Source organism: Gracilinanus agilis, chromosome 5 (assembly GCF_016433145.1).
Source record: "Gracilinanus agilis isolate LMUSP501 chromosome 5, AgileGrace, whole genome shotgun sequence".
In the NCBI taxonomy this organism is placed as follows: Eukaryota; Metazoa; Chordata; class Mammalia; order Didelphimorphia; family Didelphidae; genus Gracilinanus; species Gracilinanus agilis.
In genome coordinates this window covers 248,049,857-248,076,397 of record NC_058134.1, presented here as the reverse complement: position 1 = coordinate 248,076,397, position 26,541 = coordinate 248,049,857, and the positions used below count along the sequence as shown (strand labels likewise).

General features: G+C 37.4%; 1 protein-coding gene across 1 annotated transcript in view; it reads left to right on the top strand.

The window, feature by feature from the left end:
- LRRIQ1 (leucine rich repeats and IQ motif containing 1) overlaps positions 1 to 26,541 on the top strand; it is a 239,679-nt gene that overhangs the window by 86,362 nt on the left and 126,776 nt on the right. The window contains exons 16-19 of the mRNA XM_044679173.1: positions 8,043 to 8,213; positions 12,649 to 13,128; positions 22,683 to 22,869; positions 25,423 to 25,539. Of these exons, the coding sequence (XP_044535108.1) occupies positions 8,043 to 8,213; positions 12,649 to 13,128; positions 22,683 to 22,869; positions 25,423 to 25,539 (955 nt within the window). The remainder of the gene's footprint in view (positions 1 to 8,042; positions 8,214 to 12,648; positions 13,129 to 22,682; positions 22,870 to 25,422; positions 25,540 to 26,541) is intronic.

The window sequence follows — 26,541 nt, the reverse complement described above, 5'->3', positions numbered from 1 at the left end:
ATTTTGCAAATCTGAGATTTCGGGATAATCATGGCCATATCCATTTGCTGGTTTCTTTTCTTTTTAAGCAAACTGATGTAAGGATGATGTTATTTTAAATGTAAGAGGAGAAAATATTCAGGGCACCTATAATCAACATAAAACTGAAATTTTAACAAATATTTCTTACATGTCTTTTTAAAAAAAAAAAACCTTACCTTTTGTTTTAGAATCAATACTATGTATTTGTTCCAAGGCAGAAGAGTGGTAAGGGCTAGGCAGTGGGGGTTAAGTGACTTGCTCAGGGTCACATAGCTAGGAAGTGTCTGAGGCCGGATTTGAACCCAGGACCTCCCATCTCTAGGCCTGGCTCTCAATCCACTAAGCCACCCAGCTGCTTCCTTAAACATTTCTAATGTTCAGACTACCATATAAGACACTGAAGGGAAGAGAGAGATTAGCAAGAAACATCCTCACTCTCCTGTGGCTTATATTGCATTGGCTTCTGTGCTTGGCATAACACATGCTGCATTTTAATCACTAGCCTCATTTGATGAAGTGACATATTTTCTATTTCTGTTTGTGTGATAAGGAAAAGAATGATTTCTTAAGGAGAAAATTTGAAAAAATTGAGAAATATTGGCTGATCTCAGAACTATTTCATTAAATAGTGTTTATTAAGATTATTCACAAATGGCATTTTGTTTCCATAGATATTGGAGTATTTTAGCTTAATTAATAGCAAAAGTTTAATTGAAAACTTTGAATTTCATTTCTCTTTTCAAATTAGGTTTTCCCATCTGCCTTAAGAATTAATTGTCCTGGGGGGCAGCTGGGTAGCTCAGTGGATTGAGAGTCAGGCCTAGAGACGGGAGGTCCTAGGTTCAAATCCGGCCTCAGACACTTCCCAGCTGTGTGACCCTGGGCAAGTCACTTGACCCCCACTGCCTACCCTTATCACTCTTCTACCTATAAGTCAATACACAGAAGTTAAGGGTTTAAAATAAAAAAAAAGTAATAAAGAATTAATTGTCCTCAACAATATGTATTTTCTCCCTGATTGCCTGTTATTAAAATTACCAAATAATAATTGGAAAACTTTAACTGTAGTAAGCACCCCCCAAGATAGCTAAAATTATTTTCAATATATTAAAATTTTTTTTGTTAATTTTCCCCTTCTCATTTATTTTTATTCTAAAATGTCGATTTTTCTGAATTCTGGGCTACTGTTATTCTCAATTTCTTTAATAGTGGAAATTCTAACCTGCATGTTGTCAGAGGTTATTTTAAAGTATTTAAAACCTTAAATATATATGTAATATAATAAACTATACCATATTTTCTAGGAAGAATGTGTTTTCTGAGAGAAATGATGGAGAAGGATGATTTAAATGCCAAACTGAAGAGTTAGCATTTTATCCTAGAGGTAACAGGCAGTCTTTGGATGGTTTTTTTCAGAGTAGTGACACAATGAGACCTGTTTGGTGTCAAAGATGGAATGGAAAGGGTGGAGACTAGAGTGAGGGACATAAATGATGAGATTATTGAAGTAGTCCAGAGGGAGGTAATGAGGACCTGAATTCATGTGGTGGTCATGTGAGTAGAAAAAGTGAGGCATGGAAGAGCCATTGTACTATTAGATATGGGGTCTATGGGAAAGTAAGGAGTCGGGGATGATTCTAGAATTACACAACTTTGATAAGTGGAAGGATGGCCATGCCCTAAACAGAAATAGAGGAATTCAGAAGAGTTAATAAAATTCAGAAGAGTGAATAAAAAAAAATAAAAAAGAGGGAAAAAACATCCAGTTGCAAATGGTCCACAGGCGGTCTGTGATGCGGAGCCTTGAGACAACGCTAGCCTTCCGGGAGCCATGAATGCATCATGGCTCATAAGTTCACCAAGCCAAGTGTAGAGAACGATGAGAATAAAATGGCTCAGGACAGAGCCTTTGAATCGAACCACAGTTAAGAGGGAAACAAGCTCAGGCGCTTGGTCAGGACACGTTTTTTGTTTTGTTTTAAAGTTGTGAGATGTGCCTTTTCTACAGCAAGAGAGAGGTCCGGAGGTAAGGAAGATGGCCAGGGCAGGGCTTGGTAGACTTGATCTTTGACGTGTTGGTGGGTACTCTAGAAGGATGCTGGGGAAGAAACCATGGCGGTAGTCTAGGCAAAGTGCTGAAGAAGGTGCTGGCTGTGTGAGGAGAGAGAAGACATCCATGAGCGATGGAGAGAAAGTATACGTGATCAAATGGGATGCAGATTATTGAGGAGGGGAAGTGAGAGGGTGAGGGGCACCTGGGAACAGAGTGGTGCCTTCAGCAGTCAGCAGGGACGCTCAGAAGAGGCAGAGTTCAGGGTGGAAGGAAGAGAATGATTCCTTTTTGGAGCATGGCAAATTTTGGATAGCAGCACGAAGACACGAAGTTTAAGAGGTCCAAAAGGCTATTGAGGACAAGGGCTGTCACTTGGAGAGAGACTAGAGCGGGATATTGAGACCTGGACATCTTGACATGGTCACGGAAATGAAAACAGAACCCACAGGAGATGAAGAGATTGCCAAAAGAGACAGCAGTATGGGGGGAAGGGCAAGAAGGCCCAAGAATAGGGCCTTTGAAGGATCCCACATATAACGATCTTGACCTGGATAGAGAACCAACAAAGACAATACAAGATGCAGCTGGGGAACCTGGAAGAGGGGATCAACAGCCTTAGACTCTCCCTACAGAGAGGTGAAGAAGCATGAGGAGTGATGAGTTATGAATACAGATTGCAGAAGATCTAGAAGAGAGTGAGGAAAGGAGAAATAAAAGTTCTTTTGGCCTGACTTCCTGTATTTATGATCTAAGGGATAATAAGTGTTATAATCCTTGTGTTTAAGTGTTAAAGCTTGAGGGTGGGTCCTTCAGGGAGCCGCTACCCTAGGTTTAAAGGTTGACTTTATGGGGCCAAAGCCAAATAATTAACTAGTTTAATGATATGTCAGTAATATATTTATCCCATAACACTGGCCCTACGACCATGCATTTTATCAGTGGGAATAAACACACGTAGGGAACATAGGTGGAAACCTATACACGAATGGAATGTATGTGCCCAAGTTACCTTGAGGAAGGACAATAAGGTCACTAATGTTATCTGGTGAGATTGTATTACTTCTATAGTTTTCTATTAAAGATAAAGCCCCTGCTGGGCACATGATTTCTACTGAATATGGTCAGACAACACTTGCCAGCCTTGTGATACTGAGCAAGTTACTTCATCTGTGTTGGCTCCTCAGCTCTAACACGGGAAGACCTCCCAGCCTTCTTGTGAACCATCAGAAGGGGTCTAATGATTGGCCGTGGTGCAGGGGCTGGTGCCAAGCAGACACTGCATACATGCTTGTTAGGGTGAGCTTTTGTCTTTTTAGCTGGCTGAGGTCTCAGTGCCCAGGAACTGGCTCAGACTGTCATGGTGGCTGTCATAATGTCATTAGGCACGTGACAATGCAGGTTTATTCTATTTCCAGTTTCTAGTTCAACTAAAATCTTTGGTTATCTCTTCTTCATGAGAAGAATGGGTTTTTTTCTCTGAGTTAAAGTAATTTTTTTTTCTTTGCTAAAAGCTTTCTTAGAAAAGCAACCTTCCTTACCTTGGACTGGAAAAAAAAGGCCTCGCTTTCTTAATCCCCTCAGGGTCTTGGCTGTGTCTCTCATTTTTTAACTAAGCCCAGGTTCAGAACTCTTTAAAACAAGGGACAGGAACCTCTTAGCTAGACAGGACGTTTCTCTTTGAACTAAATTTCAAGGTTACTGAAAAGCTATCTTGTAGGGTAGCAGTACCCTAGTTCATGGTGAATATTGATAGACTATCATATAACAACTTTTTCTCTCAGTATCTACCATATATCTCAAGGGCTCAAGAAGGTGCCTCATTTTCCAACCCTAAACCTATTCAGTTCTTTCATGTCAATGAATCGGGGAAAAATTTCAGGGACAAAACTAAGTGGGAGAAGAGAATCGTTTCAGGTAAGCCATATCCTGGTTTCTTATAAGATGCATCTAGTGTCCTGCCAAATGCCTAAGAGAAGCTTTGAGATTACCCTGACACAAGCAAGTATTACTACCAGAGTCTATGCAAATATTAATGTTCTCATAGTTGAATTTGCATTTCACATCTGCTTTTCATCTTGATTGATTCCCTACAGTACCTCTACAACAAGGCTTTGGCATTCCTGCTTTCTAGAGTTCTAAGTTAAAATGTATTTCAAGGTTCTACAATTATTTTTCTCTCTAATATCTAGTTTGCTTTAAAATCCAGCCATTGGATTTTCACATTAGGTTGCAGAGATGACTTTCTGATTTTAGCTGTTTCAATGGCTCCCACCACCAGGGCCATGCCCAACATACTCAGCCAGGCAATGATTCCTTATAAGTCCTAAATCCTCACTCATACTCCAGCTACCTACTGACTTTGGGTCCTCAGTAGCCACTCACAGTGATGAAAAATAGGTAGCCTTGGAAACTTATATTACAGCTTTGTACTAACCAGATTCTAAAAATAATTTGGGGACATACACAAATGTCGATGGACAGCCAGGTAGTAGAGGGGTACAAGGGCTGAGCCTGGAGTTAGGAGGACCTTCATTTGAATCTAGCCTTTGTGAGAGAAAAAGACCCTCTCCCTCATATGAAGAGTAGATTTTAATGTTATACTGATATTGTCCTGAGACAATCATAATTGTCATTCTAAGGTAGTTAGCAAAAGTCATGACTTTAGCAGGCTTCTGAGACTATTCTGGTATAAGTATTAAGGTTTTGGATTAAGGAAAGGCCTTAGGGCCAGCCCCCCATCAGCGTTGCTCTATCAGGCACCCTCGCTTGTGATCCCTTCTACGTCAGGATGGCCAGCCTTTAGGTCAGAAGCTGGCACCACGCGTTGCCAGCCACTCTTAGGCCAGGCACTAGCCTTGCCCCTTTCCACCAAGTGCTTCTTAAGGGGTTGTCAGAAGTCGGTCAGAAGCTGCCTCTCCCCAAACAAGGATGCTTCCCGGCAGACTAACCAATGGCTGTTGCTTCTGGCTGTCTCTAGTCTTTGAGGCTAAGACTATTAGGTGCTCTTTTTGTCCTGGTGTAAAAGTTGTCTGATTCTTCGGTCTCTCACAGTACTCTGGTCCTGGCCAGGGCTCTGGCTCTGTTGTGGATCGGCCCTTCCATGATACAGCTCTTTCTTTACGGCTTGGATATTTTGCTTATCATTTGCGTGCCTGCAGTGAGAAAAATGACGCCACACCTCAGACACAAGCAGTGTGATCCTGGGCAAATCCTTCACGCTCCGTTTGCCTCAGTTTCCCCATCTGTAAAATGAGCTGCAGAAGGAAATAGCAAACCACTCTAGTATCTTTGCCAGGAAAACCGCAGAAAGGGTCCTAGAGTCAGACACAACTAAAACAACTCCACAACAAGAGCAGACATGGCTAGAACGCCGGGCCGAAGTTGGCCAGGGTGGCCTCAGACACTTGCCAGCCTCATGATACTGAGCAAGTTACTTCGTCTGTGTTGGCTCCTCAGCTCTAACATGGGAATACCATCGACCTCCCAGCCTTCTTGTGAACCATCAGAAGGGGTCTAATGATTGGCCGTGGTGCAGGGGCTGGTGCCGAGCAAACACTGCATACATGCTTGCTAGGGTGAGCTTTTGTCTTTTTAGCTGGCTGAGGTCTCAGTGCCCAGGAACTGGCTCAGACTGTCATGGTGGCTGTCATAATGTCATTGTCCAATGCTGGCTGATAACTGAGCCAACCGGTGCGGGGGAGGACATGCCTGGTAGAGGTCTCTGGCTGGATGTCCATCCTGGCTGCCCCTGGGTTACTCTCCTTCCCTTCCTCCTCCCCACCATGGAGGCGATGCGTGAGGATGCTCCTGGGCAGCAGTGTGAGTACACTGAGGGGTGGCCGCTGGTGTGGAGCCTCACTGTCCGGGTTCTTAGAGGGCTTCTCGGGGTTCCCCTCCCACACCCTGCACATAACTGGGGGTAGGAGTGGAGCCCTGCTCTGGGCTCGGCTGCTCTCAGGCCGGTCATGTCCCTAAGGGAGCTGGGGGGGACCACCATGTGGCTTGGGTTTCTTGGGTTTTATACACATTTTGGCCTTGCTTCTTCCTCGGCCTCAGGCCTCCCGGTGACCCGTCAGTGTGGCTTGTGAACGCTCGCTTCTGCACACGTGCTCCCAGCTCTGAGCCCTGGAACCCCGCCCCCCCCACACACACATTCCTGGCCTCTCCTAGAAGGCGCCCTGGCCTTAGTGGCACGCCTGTCTCACTGCTTTACAGAGCAGTGGCTTTCCTCAGCCATTACGAGGCTGTGACTGCTATTTATTGCCATTTCTTTATATTGTACTTGATAGTTCAAAAGAACTGCTGTTACCAGAAATGCCATCACCCTGGGCAAATCGATAGTGAGCTTCTTTGTCCTGGATCAGATGAGGCCTTCGAGGACAAAGGCATGTCTGAACCCCTCCTCAAAACCTGTCTGTGTGTGGCACTTACCGCTTGTGCTCAACGAGCCCCCTTCTGGAACAATCTCCTAGGAAGACTCCAAAGGCACATTTACTCCGGGACCTTTATTTAGGACTATTTATTTTCAGGGTCTTCCTTCAGTGCCTATCCCTATAACTGAAAAAGGAGAAAACAAAACAATATAAAATGTTCCAGGCTACTTTCCTCCCCGATTGTTCTAATTCTATGATATTTTCCTTCCCCAAGTCTTGGAGTTCAGCTGTTTCTATGGTGATGCCCTGCTTTTTTTTAAAAGTCGCTTTTGGTCTTCATGATTTTGAAAGTAATTTCTGCACCATCCCAGGACAGCCATTTTGGTGTAGATTGCCCACTTTCATTTTCTGTTTCCATTTTTTCCCTCTTTTCTCCTCTCCTTTCTCCATTTTATTTTCTTCTTTGAAGTTGTTAAGCAATTGGCAAGAATTGTAAAGACCATAGTGCCCTAGATCTGAAGCTAGATATGACCTCAGAGACCATCTAGTCCAACCCCTCCTTTTCAGATGGGTAAACTAAGGCCCAAACGGGTTAAGTAACTTGCCCAAATGTTTCCTATTTTAGAACCCTATAGAAAAACTAATGTCCTCTTTCCCATGGCCTTGTTCACAAACTCTCCTCCAGCAAGTTCCTTTGATTAGTGAATTGTTATAAATGAATAGTGAATGTGAGTCCAATGATAGAAGAATGCCTTTTTGCACTGTACAATTCTGGTGTTGTTTATGCAATGGGAGATTAACCTGTGAGGGCCCAGTCCTAAAAGCATGTGGAGATATTTCCCTGCCTAGTCCCCAGGGCAGCCTATGGAACTTTGGGGAACAGGTTTGTTGCTGTGCAGGTGATAAAGGAGTCACTATGGCATGGTGACAAAATAGCTTCTAATTGGTTAAGAGCCAGAAGAACTGATGAACTGGAGTTGCTGGGCTACAACTGAATCCCGAGTTCCTCTGGTATCCCTGCCTAAGTTCCACATGTTAGGCTTGACCATTTTATTTGCTTCTAGGTTTTACTGGGTTTAATGTATTTGACCATTACTTCAGTACCACTAGCATAAAAGAGTGATCCTTCTGTGCTGCTCATTCTGTGTTGTTTCTTGACCACATCTTTAGTCAAAAAGTGAATCATAAAATAAAGTCAAAAAGTGAATCATAAAATAAACCATTTTTCTTGTCATCTTCAACTCTAAAAGTTATTTAAAATAATTTCAAATTTGCACACATTCTGGTAGAAGATGAGCTCCTTGAGGGCAGAGGTTGTTTCATTTTTGTCTTTCAATCCCCTCAGAGACTAGAATAGTGCTTTGAATACAGCAGGTGCTCATTAATATTTCCAGAATTAAATTGATTTTTCAACTGGATTACCTGCATTATGTGCTTGGTGAGAATTGGAGGAAGGAGCTATATCAATCAGCACTTTCCAATAAATAAAGCTCAGGCTATATTTGTACTGTGTGGTTACATTTATGAAGTTGTTTTTTTTCCAAAGTAAACTATTTTTGTAAAGCTGATGTTCTATTTTGTTGTCTTTTCATTAGGCATTCCATACTTGAAATCTTACCTACTCTAAGAATTCTCAATGGTGAAACAGTAAATTCTGATTCATTCAACAATCAGATTTGTACAGAACCAGGCAGTTTTTCTGCAATCTGCCAGACCCAGACCCAGGAACTTAACTTAATAGTTAAAAAATGTGTCACTGAAAAAAGGTGTGTAATCTAAATTTTAACAAACTTAAATATTAATGTGATTTTTGTGATAATTGTTCTTATGTAATCCCATTTGTCTGGTTAAATATAATACCTTGGAAAAAATCTTTATTAAAAATGCAGAATATCAGGTAATTTTTTTGATCTGCTCTCTGAAATATTCCTTGGAACAACACTTAAATAAATAAAAAATAATAGAAATCTATAGTTAGATCAAAATGAGATAGCCAAGGCACTCCCAACAGAAAGAAATCAAGAGGATTGAAGATAATGGGAAGGGAACAGAACAAGAGATGATTTCCTTTACTTTGGTTCTGATAGCCCATAAATGAAATATCTAGTTCCTGTCACAAGTGTCAGCCTCAGTTTCTTTCATCTGTAAAATAAAGATAATAATAGCACCATTATTGACATGAGGGTACTATTGCTTTCATGATGGGTCTGGAAAAGGATGCATATAATCTATTGTACTAGGGCATGATTTGTAGTGTTCTGTGGGTCTAAAAATCAATGATATAGGCATCCAGTACCTTAAGTCGATCTCATTATCCCTTCCCATTTTATTGCTTTGTTAGTAAAATTCAAATTTCAGCCTCTAAGGTAAGACATATAGTATTATTCCAAGGTCAATTGGAGAGACAGACTTGGAAATGAACCTCTTTTATAGTTCATATTTTGTACATGAAATCAATATTTGTGATACCTTAACTAACAAATATCAACTTTTATGCTGATTTTTTTGCCTGATCCTTTAGTTCAATATATTTATTACACATAGTACCAACCAAAAATTGATGTGAAAATAGTTGCGGTTTCTTTTAGAGAAAAATATATAGGACATCATACATTTCCTTTTTAAAAAAAAATCCTTACCTTCTGTCTTAGAATCAATATAAAGTAGAAGTTCCAAGGGAGAAGAGCTGTAAGGGCTAGGTGATTGGAGTTATGTGACTCGCTAGAAAGTAGCTGAGAGTAGCTATGAATCCTGGACCTCCCTCTATCCACTGAGCCACCTAGCTGCTCCCGTGCATTTTCTTTTTAGAGGCTGCATGTGATTTTGGCAAGAACACTGACCTTTGGGTCTGGATACTCGGGCTCAATTTTCTAACTCATGTATTTGACTTTGACAGCCTTTCACAAGAACTGTAATTATTAGATGCTTTGAAAACCAACCTTCAAGTTGCCCATATAAGTGTTAGTAGTGAGGAGGGAGCAAGGAGAAAACATAGTAAAAAGAGATGAAATAAACCACCTTTCTCTCATGGTGCTTACATTCTAATTAGGGGGAAAAAAAGTACAGGTGCAAAATAAATACAAAGAGAATAAATGCATGGTAGTTAGATACTCGTAACCCATAGGTATTGCCATAAAGGGCAAAATTGGTTGGCTTTATTTTCTCTCTGAAAAGGGGCAAAGCTGAATCCTCCCAGGCTCCTGCATGAGGTCAGCTGTTGAGCGTACAATCTCCTTTTTGGTCACAGTCACTGCCTCCCTTCCCACTCCCTATCTCTCTCTTTTACATTGGAGGCCAAAAATTTAATCAATCAGACTTTGTTAAAAAGATCTTTTAGCCAATGGACAATGTAATGATTCCTAGGTCCATGTAGCATCCTTTCTTTGATTCTTTAGGAAGTTTATATTAAACCAAAACTTGGCAAAAAGACAATAGCTCAAAGCCAACAGTTGCTGGAAAAATTTCTAAATTCAGCCAGAGGTTTCACTCCTTGGCCTATTTAAATTCTGGGTATTTTTTAGCTGCCTCCCAGCTTCTTCTATTACACTTTGCTAAGCATAGAGTAAAGTACATGGACATACAAAACAAGCCTTTGTAATCATCTTGAGGCCAATAGATCAATTAATCTGTACAAGAAGTAATGAAAACTTTGAATCAAAGTGCTGACTGTGTGAGTAGAAAGAGGGGTAAGAAATGTCCTAGAAATAATAAGATGAACAACTTCTTAACTTAAGTGGTGTGAGCAAAATCAAGTCATCAAGCAAGGATAACATTTGAGGATACCAGTCTAGGAAGCAGGAATAACTGTGATGCTTTCCACAGAAATAGGATACTTTGGAAGAGAGGTAGAGAGGAAAGATCAGTACAAAGATGATTTCTCACATTTTCAAGTTACTGTCTTTTATGGTGATGAATTTTCTGTAAATACCCACCTTCAAATTCAGGTGAGAAAACCTTTCTCCCTGACTGCTAGTTTATTTCATATATGTTTAACTTTCATCTATAATTTTTGGACAACAAAAGTATTACTTTGACAAGAATATGACCAAAAAAATCCTAATATTTATAGCAAAAACTGAACAAAAAAGTTCCAAAATTCCAAAGAGAATTATTATTTTTAAATTTCTGTAGAATGTAATAATTCACACTTCCCACAATTTGCAACATGACAACTTCTTGATATTTTTGAAACATTTAGCTATTTTAAGAAAAAACTGACAGGTAAGAAATAAGAGCAACCTTTAAAATACACTTTCAGTTCTCATCTATTAATACATACCCTGAGAAGTCTGGCTGCGTAGATGCTGATGTCTTTCTGGACTGCTCATTTTGGGCCTGGAAATTTCAGTTTTGGCCTTATTCTTCTCTGTGCTGAAGAGAAAGGGAAGGGAGAAAAAAAGAACAGGAGAGATTGAAGGTAATATACCCATCATACTTTCCTTAGGAAGAAGAATTGACAACAGGAAATAGCTGCTGAATAGTTGCATTCAGAGACAGTGCTAGAATGAATAACTATTTTAAAAAAGAGCTCCCACCTACATATTTAATTTCCTAAGGGAAATTTTCTTTTCATCCATGACCACACTGAATAAACAGTTGTTTCCATGAGGCTTCTGATTGGATGAAGCATCTTTTTGTTTAAATTTAAGTTTTCTTAAAGGAGAACATACTTTTCACATATGCTTATCTAAAATATGGATATTGAGTTTTATTTTAGATTTAGTGTGATGTTTATGAACTCAAAGTATAAATATTATTAAAGATAAAGTTAGTCAAATAGAAAGAACTATGAAAATAAGAACAGTAGAGTATAATTCTACTAAAAACATCATCAGCATCATATATCCGAGTAGAAATTGAACCTCAGGTCTTTCTTGACTCCTAGTCCAGCAACTATCTATTATGCCATCTCATTATCTAGTAATTATCATTTATTTACTATTCTTTTTTTCCTATAAGTGAGTTTTTAAATTTATTCTGCTTTGAGACAGAGCCTAGAAAAAAGGAAAAGTTTTTATATCTGGGTCATTTAAGTGAAATTGGATCCTCATGTAGGAACAAAATAATGGATGTTGCTAAAAGTCATTATTGTTTATTTAGTCAACATTTTGCATGTTCTATTACTATTTTCAGATACAGTATGCAAAAGAATCTATGGCTCACTGTCATGCAGGGTTTTAAACTTCAAAGGAAACAAACCAAACATGATTTTAAACCAATACTTTTATTATAAGTTGCATTTAAAAATAAATGTATTGCTGCAATGTTAACTACTGAACTTTAAATATATAATTATTCAGAAACAATCTTTCATATGTATTTATGCATACATACAAACATGTATATGTATTTATATTTTCTACAATTCATGAATAATTTTTACATGAATATTTTGTAATGATGGCAGTTTAAGATGAATTATTTTATTTGGAAAATGACAAAAAGATAAATCTTTGTTTTTATTTGTTTACTGAGCTCATGGCAATATTCAGAACATTCATATAATTATATCTGATATGCTATAATTCTCCTTATCCCTGCCCCTTCCTTCCTTTGGTTGGAAACATCATTATTAATACAATGGAGCCATTCTGTGCCAAGGGCTTGATAATTAATGTGACATTTGACTATATACCGAGAAAATCTTCAAAACAAATGAGATAGAGGTGATGATTTTATCTGCCATTTTAGAATTTCATTTGTTTAAATTTGTAAACTTAATATTGTCTTAAAAGTACTCGGGTTCTTTTTTCAGTGAATTCTCTTTCAAGTGGAAAATGGGGGGAAAAACCTTTCCCACAACATCAGTCCTTTATTTAAAAGTCCAATAAAAATATTTTGCATGGCAAGATTCAATGTTGGAAGCACTTTTAAGTGTATTTCGTAAATAGCTTCTCCAAATTTAGACAGCAGCAGTCCTCATAGGCTTTTTGTCTGCATCTGATGTTTACAGTTGTGAAGGTTAGGCTCTTTCTCATTCATTTATTAAATGCATCAAAATAAAACAACTAACCATTTTGTTTCATATGATCATTTGAAAATATACAGATAAATATTTTTATGAAAATTGAGATGCATTAAAATAGCTAAATATAAATATTTATAATGATGCCAATGGAGATCATTAATTAGACTTGCTTAAAATTGTAACATTTTCATATATGTATTGTAGCTAAACATTTTTCATTATTTTTTCCTCAGAAGTATACACTCCTCAGATGCCATAGAGGACTTGTGCTGTTATTTTAATGAATTGATGAAGCTTAGTAGTGAATACAGAAATTATCATGAACATGAAAATTTCAAGATCACTGAGAGAGATGAAGATTTAAACACCATGGAGAAAGACCAATCAGAAGTACAGCAAGATCCTACAAAAAAAGTAGTCAATAATAGCCCAGAGCAAAACAACCTTTTTGTTACGGAGGTAAATGAAAATCAACAGGATTTTCTCAAAACTTCTCCAAAAATAGTTCCTCCTGACATTTACCCTACATTCATCACAACCTCCAAACATGAACAACGAGAGAGAACAGATCAAGACCAAAGAGTCCATAGGAAGAGGAAGAGCAAGAGCATTAAGACCACCAAAATTCATCACAAGTTTAACCCTGTCACTGAAACATTAAATACAACTGAACTGGAAAAGAATTTCCAACATATTGAGAATGACGATAAAAAGTAAGATTTACAAATGTAATTTTTCTTCATATAGTCACACCCTTGATTACATATTTATAATATGATCTCTGAGATCTTATTAAAGGTATGCTTACCTTTTGGTACAGGTACAGATTTTAAATGACCCTATACTTGGTATCCAATTAGTTATTTACAGAGAAATGCCATTTTTCTCAAATATATTCACCATGCCTAAAGCAGTCATTTTCATTTTCTGCCATATTAATCAGCTAAGTTATTAATTTGGTCAATTCTGCTAATGTGTAATGGAATAACATATGCTATTCAAAGTGTCCGATAAAATTGTCTTCTAACTTCTTGTTCACTTAAGAATAAATGCCCTTTTTGGAAGACCTGGTATTTGTTTTCTTGGAAATGGTAAAGAAATGCCCTTGAAGAATCAGGTCTTTTTAATTTTCTTTTGGAAGAAGGGTTCATATTTTATATATATTCATTTGTTGAATTTCATTGAGTCCAAAATTACCAAATTTCATTAAACATGTTTGTTGTAATTTCCTTTTTATAAGGGATAAATGAATTATGCCAATATGCTTTCTTATTTAACTATATATACGTTTTTGCAACTAGAGAATTATTTTAGTAACCAGGAATAACATTATGAATGGTTAAATGATAAGTCACTTTACTTGCTTTATTGGTCCTTTCTGTAGGAGAACATAGGTTTAGGGTTAGTCTTTTTTCTAAAACCTTTACCTTCTTTCTTAGAATTGGTTCCAAGGTGGAAGAACACTGAGGGCTAGACAACTAAGTTGTCACACAGCTAGGATGTGTCTGAGGCCACATTTGAACCCAGGACCTCTAGTCTCCAGCCTGTCTTTCTATCCACTAAGCAACCTCGCTGCTCCTTAGCTTTAGATTTTATGTTTAGTCTTTCACTTTAGTCTTACATTTCCTTCTGCATGTCACTCGTGGGCTCCAGTGTTGGCAGGGACAGTGGGGACAAATCTAAGACGAGAGATTAGAGGAGAGCTACGGGGGAAGCAGCATGGAATCAAGGGAATATGGTGAGAGGCTGCCCTTTGGAGATGAATCTATTTGCCAGTTAACACGCATGTGTTAATCACCTCGTCTACTGTATGCACACGTATCTACAAGCACGCATTTACCATATCCCTACAGACTAAGCATCGGCTTTGGGGAGGACAAGGCAGACGGGATGGGGATCTCCTGCTCCACTCGGGGAGCTCCCTCCCTAGTGGAAGTCTTCAGCTCTCCCATGGAGTGTGCCCATCACTTCTTCACTGGTGTCTCTCCCTCGGATCTCTTCCCCACGCCAATTCATCTTTACAGAGTTGCTGAGTGATCCTCCTGAAGCACAGTCTGACCACTTTTCCCTCTTAGCCATCAGACAAAATTTAAGCCTCTCCATGGAGCGTTGACAGCCATTCTCAACAGGAGCCTCACCGTCCTTTCCCAGCCTTAGTGCACTCTCCTTGGCACATTCTGTAGTTCAGCTAGATCTCCCTCCTCTCTGTTCCTTGCCCTAGTCCTAATCTGCGTGCTTTTACATGGGCCATCTCCCCGGCCAGGAATGCACTTCCCGCTCACCTCTGCCTCTGAGTACTGTTTCAATCCTTCAAGACCTAACTCTTGAAGGCTTCCATGAAGCCATTCCCTCCATAGTATCTTGCTTATTTTGCATATGCATACACATATGTACATATTTTCTCCCCAAAGAATATATGTTCCATGAAGGCATGGACGGTTGGATTTTTGCTTTCGTCTCCTCATCCTTGAAGGTGGTGTTTGGCAACAGTAAGTGCTTGTTCGATCTTTAATCGATTGACCGTCATTTAAAGCCCTTCACCTAAAGCTCTAGCCAAATTGACCTTTTTTTGTTCTACAATCATTGCGTTTCTCACAACACTCTCATCTCCCCTCTCTCTACTTTCCCATAAGTTTTCCTCCGTTCTTGGAATTTGTTCCCTCCTTCCTTCTATCATTTCCTTTACAGACTTATCCAGGTGCCACCTTTGATCTAAGCCCTTTCCCAGTTCTTCCAGCTGCTAGTAAAGAGGCTGAAGTTAATTAAAGGACCGAGGCATAGCGGGGTGTCACGGAGGTGTGGGGAGGCAGCATGTGAGATGTAGAGAAAGGGATGAAGAATGTTCAGTTGTCTGAAAAGAGTTGGAGGCAACATCCTCTGCACAGAGGGTGGGAGGACGGGCGGTATGGAAAGCTAGTAGAACGGGGAGACGTTTTGGAACAGTCGCTGTGTTGAGTGTGAGAAAGAACAAATTGGAGAGGAGAACAAATATCTTCTGGTCCCAGAAAGTGCTCAGTCGAAACGAGATCATGTACCTTAGTAGTGCCCCCCCCCATTAGCACAGTTAAGTGTCTTATCATCATTTAATCATGGAGAGCCTTCTTTCGTTGACATTCCACAATCAGCATGCCTCCACAGTGTGGTTTTTGTTGTCATTGTTGGTTGTTTTTTTTCCTATTGCTCTTTTGCATCACTTATAATTTAGACTCATCTAAAGGTATGGTGTTTTGTATGTCTCAGTAAGATGAGGAGCTTGGGATCATTAAATAAAATAAAAAAGTGACTACATTTTCCTCTTACTTAGTTTTGGGCTCAAGCCACATTCAATCTGTAGCACCTATAATATATATATATATATATATATATACATATATATATATATCAGGATACTTTTTATTATTAACAAACAAATGGAAAATTAGGAAGATTTGACTGTATTCAGAAAATCACCTGTAATATAAGGATAGCCTCAAGATCATTGACCAATGAGGATACATTGACCATCCTCAGATATTTTGTATAGATAAGAAAGCAGAATATGAGTTCATAGTTAATGCTGTCATTTCACTGACCTTTTTCTGGTAACAGTAACATATATGATATTCCCTGTTCTGGAATCTTTACTTTTAGAGATATCTTGAAGATCAATTTCTGATTGTTTTCAATGTGATCTTGCTTTTTTCTGTACATTATTCAGCATGAATATCCATCCTTATCTATTTCATATTAAGTGCCATTAATACTACTACACTTAAACTAGTTGACAATCTAGCTATTTCTGAAATAACTCCCCCAATAGGAATTGATTATTTCTTTTTTGCTGAACTATAATCTATAATTAATTTAATTTTTGGTAATACTTTTGCATGTGAAACACATCAAATACCTTAAACTGTTTTAAAAAAAACCTACAGATGTGGGAGGTTTCTGCAAAGACTACAAGACAAATGCTGTTCATTTCTTGATTCTAAAGCACATCTTCCATTATTTTCACTATGTATAGCTTCATCTAATCTGTTTTTGCTAGTTTATATTTACCTATCTAGTTTCCCAAGAGTAAACTTTTCCCCCTTTTTTCATCTTTGTATGCCGGGTACAATAGTACCTTGCTCAGGATAATTGATGAATTGAATTGAATTCATGATGAAGTCACAAATATCAAGGTTTATGTTGAGTTTATTTGAAGTACCTCATCAGGGTGAGTCTTTCTAAAAATTTTTTTCTACTTCACTCTCTGTAATTATATATATTGCAATTATTCTATGCTAGACCTTTACTTATGCTCATTGTGAGTACAAAGTGAAATAATCAAATGTCTTGTGAAATTATGCTCTTTCTTTAACCCTTGGAAATATTATGAAACCACTTCAGCCTCCTCTTCATTCTCCTTTCCAAGGAAAACCTATAAACATTCCTTTAATTTAGCCACAACTTGTTGTTTGTCTTTTAGTTTCTTTTGTGGTGAGAATGATCACATATTTACAATTTAATTCTGCTAGTAGTATGTCACATCGCTAGTTATTCAATCTAGTTCTTACATTAAGGACTAATTTAGTAAGCAATTAGAGATTGCCTAAAAACTGTGATTCTTGGAATCTACATTCTTAGAAGCTACACACCTTTATGCTTCACATCACTCTAGAAGTGAGGGGAATTCCCAAGGTTTAATTTGTATTTGATTCATGGTTCATGGCCAAAGAATTCATTACCTAGAAGCCTTGCTGCTAGTGATGAGCCTCGTTCTTCCTAACTTTTCTCACCTTTGGTTGCTTCATCTGTTTTAAAGATCAAATGAGGTAACATTTATAAAACAATTTGCAAACCTTAAAGTGTGCTATATAAATGCTGTCCACCATCATCATTATCATTAACATTATTTAACTCAAGATTAATAAGTAATAATAAGGTTATGACTACCCTAGATTCAGTCCTAGGGCCACAGTCTGTCTTTGTAACCATGCACAAAATTCTTTTTATATGTCAGAACAGAGATTTTGTTTCTGATGTTTATCTCCTAATACTCAAAATTATCTGCACAGTATGATGAGACACCATTATAAGATTTTTCTGAATGAAATACCATAGCTGCCCGAAAGAAACTTACAACTGAATAGGGTAAAATAACATGTACACAAATAAATATAAATGTTATTAAGTAAAAAGATTTCCAAAATGCTTTAAGGAATTTTTGAAAGGAAAGATCATTTTCAGCTGGGGGGATTCAGGGAAGGAAGGCTTTGGGAAAGAGAAGGTAGGAGCTAAGTTCTAATATGAAGTAAGAGAAGGATTTCTATAGCAGACATAATGGTTATTCATTTCTTATTTAGGATTGAGGATAGAGGGGCAGGACATGACTGGATGACAGTGAATATTCCAGTTTTCCTAGAATTCAGAATTCACAATGGAAAATAGTTTAAATCTGGAAAAGTATCTTGAAGGCAGATTCATAGCTGTAATGCCTTAACTATTAAGAAAAGGAATTTGTACTTTTTTGAGTAGGCTGTTTGGGAGTCACTGAAAGTTTTGGTCTGAGAAGTGATCGTACTGAGACCTTAGGAAGCTTATTTACTCAAGAGGCCTTATGCAACAACGGGGGGGGGGGGGGGTAGTTTGGAGACCAAAGATGGTGATTTAAGAGGAAAGTCAAAGACTATTATATCACAGTATTGGAAGGGCCCTACTAGGTCATCCAACCCATTTCCTCATTCATACCTGAGCAGGAATTCCCTGTACAATATGCCTCCAAAATAGTAATCCAATCTTCCCTCAAATACTTTCAGTGTTATGGAAGTTACTGCCCATTCCTCTTGTAGGCAGATAGAAATGCTAAATTGCCTTCCACAACTTATACCCCATTGCTCATAATTCTGATTTTCTTGTCATACCCTCACCTACATAAAGAAAGCTGAAATGTCCTCTCTAAGACTTTTTCTCCAGGCTAAACAATTTTTCAACCAACTCTCATAGAATGTGATCTCAAGCTTTTCAGCTTAGCTATATCAATTTGAAATTTTGATACTTAGAACTGAACCCCTGATATTTTCCAGCCAGTATGTAGCCAAGTATGATGATTATTTTTCTAGTTCTGAAAAGTATATCATAACATATGGTTTAGAATCACATTGTTTTTGTTGTTCAGCTAACCATATTACACTATTGACTGATATTAAGCTCACAATACACAGAAACTATTCAAATGAACTGTTATCTAGAACTTGCGTCTTCCAATAAAACTTTACATTATTCAGTTTCACATATTTACTTTGGCTCAACATTCTATTTTATAAAGGTCTTCTTTAATAACAACTGTCATCCATTGTGTTTTAGTTATCCCTCCTAACTTCTTAAAACTTATCTTCTTAAAACTTAATAAGCATGTAATCGTAATGGAATCTCTTCCATTAGCCAAGTTATTCATAGAAATGTTAAATATCACATATCTAACCATATATTCCAGGGGTTCTCCACTTGAGATATCCTTCCAGTTTGAAACTGAACCATTAATGCTTAGTTTTTGTAGGTTTTGACATTCAACTAGTTCTCAGTCCATCTAATAATTATACAGTCTATATTTCTCTCTCTTACCCAAAAAAATAACACTGGTGATTTTGTAAGATGTTTTGCCAAAATCTAGGAAGAATAAATCTAGGTAAGCATTATCTACAATTCTAGATCCCCTAAGGAAAAAAAAGAAATTAAATTAATCTTGGTCCCCCTGGGGAAAAAAAGGAGCTTAAAGGATATCTTGTATGATCTGTTCTTGAGGAAGCCATTCTGGGTCTTTGTGATCACCACCGCTTCCATTTCTCATCATCTATTCTTATCATAATTCTAGAATTTTTCCTTCTCATTGTGACTTTTAGTTTCTTTCTCCCTATTTTCTTTTTAATCTTGGTGTTACATCATTTCCCTTCCTTGCAGCACAAGGACCATGTTCAAGCTTAATAAAATCTACATTTCATAGACTCCATACATTTTTCTTTTTGGAAAATCTAAATATTTGCTATTTTTTTCAGACCCTGTGATACCTTTTTTCATTCTCTAGGAACTTTCAGAGATCAGTGACATGGCCCAACAATTACATCTGCCAATTCATACTGTGTCCTCAGCTCCCCTGAGCCTTGTCAACAGAATTTAAATAATTTCTTAATCTCTCTTTATGCATCTCATGTTTCAACTCTCTCTTAAACATTTTGGTTCTCTCTTCTCTTGTCCAAAGATTATCTTCTTTGGTAGAGAACACTGAAGCAAAATATGAGAGAATATCTTTTCTTTTTTATTCATTATCATCAAACTATCCTTTTCCTTACTATATCTTTTTTTAAAAACACCTTTTTTTGTTATCCCTAGTATTTGTTGTCAACATTTCTAACAGTATTTTTAAAAAAGTTTTCATTTCTTTGTTTTTAACTCATATTTCATTATCTATCTATCTATCTATCTATCTATCTATCTATCTATCTATCTATCTATCCCTTCCTGCACTGAATCCTTCAGTTGTAACTAGAAAAATCAGTTAAGTAGAATCAAAAGACCAAATGATCACATCTGATTTAAATATCAGTGCCCTCTATTGTAGTTCTCCACCCTCACTGTGCCCACTTCTCCACTGAAGTATTGAGATTGTTCTGATTTGATTCAGTTTATATTTTCGGCCCTAGTTTCTATCTTCTATTCAAGTTTTTATTTTTATTTTTAATAAAAAAAAACCCTAACCTGTCTTAGAATCAATATTAAGTACCAGTTCACAGGCAGAAGAGCAGTAAGGGTGAGACAACTGGGGTCAAATGACTTGCCTATAATCACACAGCTAAGAAGTTATCTGAGACTTTTAAAAATCTATGTCAATGGGGGGCAGCTGGGTAGCTCAGTGGATTGAGAGTCAGGCCTAGAGACAAGGAGGGTCATAGGTTCAAACCCGGCCTCAGCCACTTCCCAGCTGTGTGACCCTGGGCAAGTCACTTGACCCCCATTGCCCACCCTTACCACTCTTCCACCTAGGAGACAATACACCGAAGTACAAGGGTTTAAAAAAAAAAACTTAAAAAAAATCTATGTCAATGAATTTTATGTCATTCTCTTTAGGCAGTTTACTCATTTCATTTTCAGCATTTTTGTCTCTTTATGATTTCATTCTTGAGAGCTTGTTTTCCATCCTGCACTAAATTCCATGATAGAATTTAATCTAAAACATGGGTTCTTAACCACGTTTTTTGTGTGTCATGGCACAAAGACTCATAGTATTTCAATACAAATTCAAATCAAAATACTTGATCAATATCTGTAATTGAGAATGGCATTGTCCCAAGCTACATTTCAAAGGCCTGTTTTCTGTCTCACAAGATTCTAGGTACATGATGAACATTCATAGAAAATATAAAAGAAATCTACTTATTTAAGTTGATAGAAAAAAAATCCATGGGAAGTAGCTAAATAGGAATATGCCAAAACACACACACACACACACACACACACACACACACACACACACATAGACATTGAGATTTCTCTCTTCATGGACCTAGAGAGAGGTTGGAATCATGCTTCTCTCTCAAAACTGGAAACTGGAAAATCCTAGATAACTCTTCTCTCCCATTCTCACCAGCTCTAACCTATCCCTCATGCAGGCAGCTCTCCATTAATGAATGAGAAGAAACTACCAAATGATTGACCCTTGGCACCAAGGATTATAAGGATTGCATATAATAATTCTTGTTGTCTCCTTGTTAAAATATAAGCTCCTCTAGGGAGCATTTCATTTATTACATTTATATCCTCAATATCCATATCCATAACCAATATGGTGACTGGATGTATGTACTTAATAAATACATCTGGATAAATGGATTCAGTGAGATTTTTTTCAGATGTTTTATTGAAACTCAAGTGTACTGTGTGTAAGGCATTTTTCAGAATTAACAATTTAGTAACCTTGTCAAAATAGGAAATATGTTTCCTTTGGCATCTTCTGCTCTTGATCAAGCCACCATGCTATCTCTAAATGTCCATATGCAATCCAGGCAGATATTAGCCCCACTGTATTCTGAATTGGTCAGATCACACATAGAGTGTCATGTTCAGTTTCATTCAGTGCCATATTTTAAGAAGAGTGTTGTTAAGCTGGAGAGCATCCAGAGGAGTTGGACCAGAGTATTAATGGGACACAAAAACCATTTTATAAGAGATTTAATTGAAAGAATTGGAGATTTTTTTGTTTAAAGATAAGAATTGGTGGAATGGGGGTAGTGCAGAGATGATTGCTCTCTTTATGTATTTGAAATGCCATGGCTTGAAAGTGAAATTAGACTTATTTCTGTTGACCTGAAAGATCAGAACTAAACAATGGCTTTGAGTTAAAGAAAAGGAGATTTTGCCTTAATAAAATGAAGAATTCCCAAATAATTAGAATTGTCCAGAAATGGAATATGCTGCCTTGGAATATAGTGATTTCTCAATCTCCTGAGGCCTTCAAGTGGAGACTCAGTGACCATTTATTGGAGATGCTATGCAATTTTCATTTATGTTTTAGGTCAGAGGTGTTGCCATGAACCACAGCCATGGGAAACAGCTTAAATTGTAATTGGAAAACAAAAAAATAACATACACAATGATGTTCATTTGTGGCTTTCTAAGTCAATATGCTGTAGCAGGGATCAATTTATATTTGGGTTTGATAGGTAATGGTTGAACAAGATGAATTCTGATATTGGATTTTTGACCTCTAGTGACTGTCTAACCAGCTCCAAGGTTCTGTGGTTCTGTAATACACTAGAAGTTCTTCTTGGTTCTGGCACCCTTAATTTGTTGAAATCATTAGTTTTAATGTCATCTACTTGTCATTTCCACAACAAAGGTCTGGTCTCTCCCTTTTTATCCTAACTCCAGTTGGAGGACATCTCCTTGTAAATGGCATAGTATTGTCTTCACTAGTCTTCCAGAACACTTAATTTAATATTTCACATTCCAGTAAATAATACTTATTTTCCTAAGAGGGATAGTTCTGTATCACTCTCATAATGGAAAACTACTATATCTTAGACAATTTTTACAAACTGAACACATGGCTTAGCACATGGCTTTATCAGAGCTCTTTAACATTGCAATGAGTTATGCTCAGAAGAAGAAACAACCTATGAAGACAGAATCTGCATTAATTTTCTTGTTTTACTTCTTCATATATATATTTTTTGGTGAAACTCAAATATAATAAAATATTTTTCGGTTTTTAATTTCTACCACTAAAAATAGCTATTTTTGTTGTTAATAGGAAGCCAAAGGAAGGATACTCCGTTCAAATGCAGATTAATTTTTGTACTATAAGGAATATGGCTGCAGTAATAATACAGAGAGCTTGGCGAAATTTCTTTTTGAAGACTCAGATTGCTATGAAGAAAAGAAAATGTAGCACCACTGATATGCATACACAGAGGGAAAAGGCTGCTACACGTATTCAGGTCTGTGGCAGTGTTTGTAAATTTATATGTGCAAACAAGATGTCTTCATTCTGTCCTTGTATTTACTGACAGGGAAGCCATAATCTGGGGCAAGGGGAGAGAAAATAAACAACTTATATCACCCATCAAACTCATCTGTACAGTCACTCAGTAAACATACAAAGCACCTACTATGTGCCAACCATCCTGCCAAGCAGTAGGGATGCAAAGAGAGGCAAAAGCAGTCCTAGCTCTGAAGGAGTCCTTAGTTTGATAGGACAGAGAAACCCCTAGATAGATATAATATCAAAACAGTTTAAATTGGAGGTAATTCAGAGAGGGAGGGCACTAGTATTATGGGAGATCAGGAAAGGCTTTCTTTTAGAAGATGGAATTTTAGCTAGGACTTGAAGGGAAGCAGAGATGAAGAAGGAGGATGAGGTCACAGTATCATTCCTATTTTCAGGTTCAGTCATTCACCAACCTAGGTGTGACCCTCTTTCTTCATTCCCTGATACATACCCCAGATAGTCATTCCCCAGGAGAAAGCCACTGTTGCAGCTAGGAACTTAAAATTCTAAAAAAATTCAAATGCTCTAAAAAATGATGTATTTGCTTCATGTGGGCCAGCACTAGGACTGAGGTAATACATGTTACCATTTGGCTATGTAGGCAGGGGTTGCCTGGTTCTGACTGATCCTTGGACCCACTGACATTATATATACTTGACACTGAAAGCAAGAGTTCTTCACTTACACCACAAGAATTCTTGGATAAAATGGATAGATTCCAAAAGAGAGCAGGATCTTGAATGGTAGAAAAATTGTTTCTTTATTTCTACTAACTTTTGCTTTCCCTTGCAATCTTACGCCTCTTATTTTATAAATACTTAAAAACATGATTCTGAGAGTCTATAGACTTCCTTTCACTTTCTCCCCCAAACCAGAAGCAATGTGTTTTAAAGTAAAGCTCATTGTACTTGGAAAGAGGAGATGTAATTTTAATTTTTAAACATTACTTGGCTGTATTTTTGAGGCTTCAAATTTATCTTTTATGTTAAAAAAGTTTAGAAAGTCTTTAAAAATCTTCTCATTAATTGAGTTTGGCAAATAATTTATTTTTCTCATTGATTAGTCATGTCTAACAACTTTGTGACCACATTTGGGGTTTTCTTGGCAAAAATAATGGGGCAGTTGGCTATCTTCTCCAGCTCATTTTATAGATGAGGTAATAACTAAGGCAAATGGGCTAAGTAACTTGCAACCACACAGCTAATAAGTGTCTGAGGCTAAATATGACCTCGGATCCTCTTGACTCCAGGGCCAGCAGTCTCTCTAGCTGCCCCCTTGGCAGATATAGCATTTAAGGAAAATAATTCAGTTTATATTTCACAACTTTTTCTTCTCTCTAAACATAAGATTTCATTTTTTGAGACACTATCATAAATGTTTGTTTCTTAGAAACAATTTGTCTTTTCTAATTATCTCAATAATATATTAGTTCTTTAGCATTTGAGATTTGCCCACATGTACAAATATATTAAAAATTTTTAGATAAATATCACTGACTGCCTTATTATAGCAACTAAGATATGACAATGAAAACTCAGATTTATATCATGCTTCAAATTTTTTTTAACCCTTATCTTCCATCTTAGAATCAACTATGTATTGGTTCCAAGGCAGAAGAGTGGTAAGGGTTGGGCAATGGGGTAAGTGACTTGTGTAGGGCCACTGAGTCAGAACCCAGAACCTCTTATCTCTAGGTCTGACTTTCAATCCACTGAGACACCTAACTGCCCTCCATGCTTTAAGGTTTACAAAATGCTTCCTTCACAGCAGCTCTGTGAAATGAACAGTGTAAGTATTACTGCCTTTATTTCAGAGATGAATCTGAGACTTGAGTCATTGACCAATTTCCTTGAGGTAGACAGTAAGGTTGGAAATGGAATGCAGTTCTTCCTCATTTTGGGCCGACCTCCTCACCACTGCATAATGCTAAGGAGAGAAAAGGCTTGGAGACAGTAATATTGTAATTATAGTAACAGTAAAAAGAAGTTCGCTGATCTCTGCCATAAAAGTCCATGACTCTATTTAATCAGTTCTATTTTTAAAGGCCCAAAATCATTGTGAATTTACCCAGTTTAACAATCTCAAGTATTGCTGCTTCTAAATATTTAATATTTCCTATGTATGCTTCAGTTCACTTTTTACACAAACAATCATTTGAGAATTTGTATTTGTGTTTCCTTATTCCCCTTTCTTCCTCGTTTTTAATAGGTCCTCGAGGATTTGTCAGATCATTAATTAGTTGACCGAGGCTTGTAGTTGAGGGAGTTTTAAGATTCCATTCTGCTTACCAAGCAGCAAGTCTCCTGAGGATTCAGGACTTTAGACACGTGCAGACATTTAATTTGTCTTGTAGTTTTAAATGTCACATAAAGTTCAAAAAACAGATCACTGAGCTATTAAACCAAGTTCTGAGATGTTTTATCTTCCTAATGGGATAACAGAGAGAATCTGGATTTGGGTTTGATCTATAACCTTATATAACATGCCTTACATTTTTGTTTAGGCAGTTTGGAAAGGCTTCTTATTGCGGAAGAAGCTGGCCAAAGCACTAGCTTCCATTAAAAATGAAGTACTTGATGGCTATGAAGAAATCAACCTTGATGACTTTACGTTTGATGAAGTAAGTGTGAACTGGAATACAAAAAAGTCATTTAAAGTAGCACTGAGTCAAACTTTAAAACCATTAAAATGTTTTATCATATAGATAATGGAGTTGCCATCATGGTTTATATCAAATAAACCAGAAAATGTGTGCCATTATTTAATACTTTATACATTTGTTCTCAAGATAAGGATGTACTAAGAATATTATAATCATGGTCTATATTCTCCTAAACTTTAAGACTGGTTCTTACATGATATTTATATTAGTGCTTTGTATTTTATGACAAAGTATATACATTTTTTAAACCCTTATCTCGTGTCTTAGAATCAATACTAAGTATCAATTCCAAAGCAGAATAGTGTTAAGGGCTAGGCGATTGGTGTTAAATGACTTGCTCAGGGTCATAGAGCTAGGAAGTGTCTAAGGTCAAATTTGAACTCAGGACCTCCTGGGTCTAGGCCTGGCTGTCTATATACAGAACCACCTGGCTGCCTCCAAAGTATCTATATTTTAATAAGTTTAGAAAATTTTGGATTTGTTTTCCTTTTCCTTTTCCTTATCAGAAGTATTCAGACTACAAAGACCTATTGTGTATTGTAACATTAATATTTTCAAAAAAGATTATTAATAATAATAGTATAAGTTCCCAAAGGTCGGGGATTTTTCCTTTAAAAAAACTTTTATTTATATTGTTTAATCCTTTGAAATTTATTGTGGCATAAGATATAACCTCCAAAGAAGTCTTCCTCTGATGTTGCATTATGGTATGGAGATTACTATGAATTTTTTCCTGAAAGGTATGCTAGCAGAGCACAAACTTGACAGGAGGCTCTAAAATGCTAGAAAGTCATCTCTGTTTCTGGTGATCAGCTTTCCAAATCCTTGAAATCCTTGGAAAGGAGAGAGAGGGAGAAGGGGGAAAGAAGGGGAAAGAGAGGGAAAGAGGGAGGGAGAGGAAGAGGGCGAAGGGGGGAGAGAGAGAGAGAGAGAGAGAGAGAGAGAGAGAGAGAGAGAGAG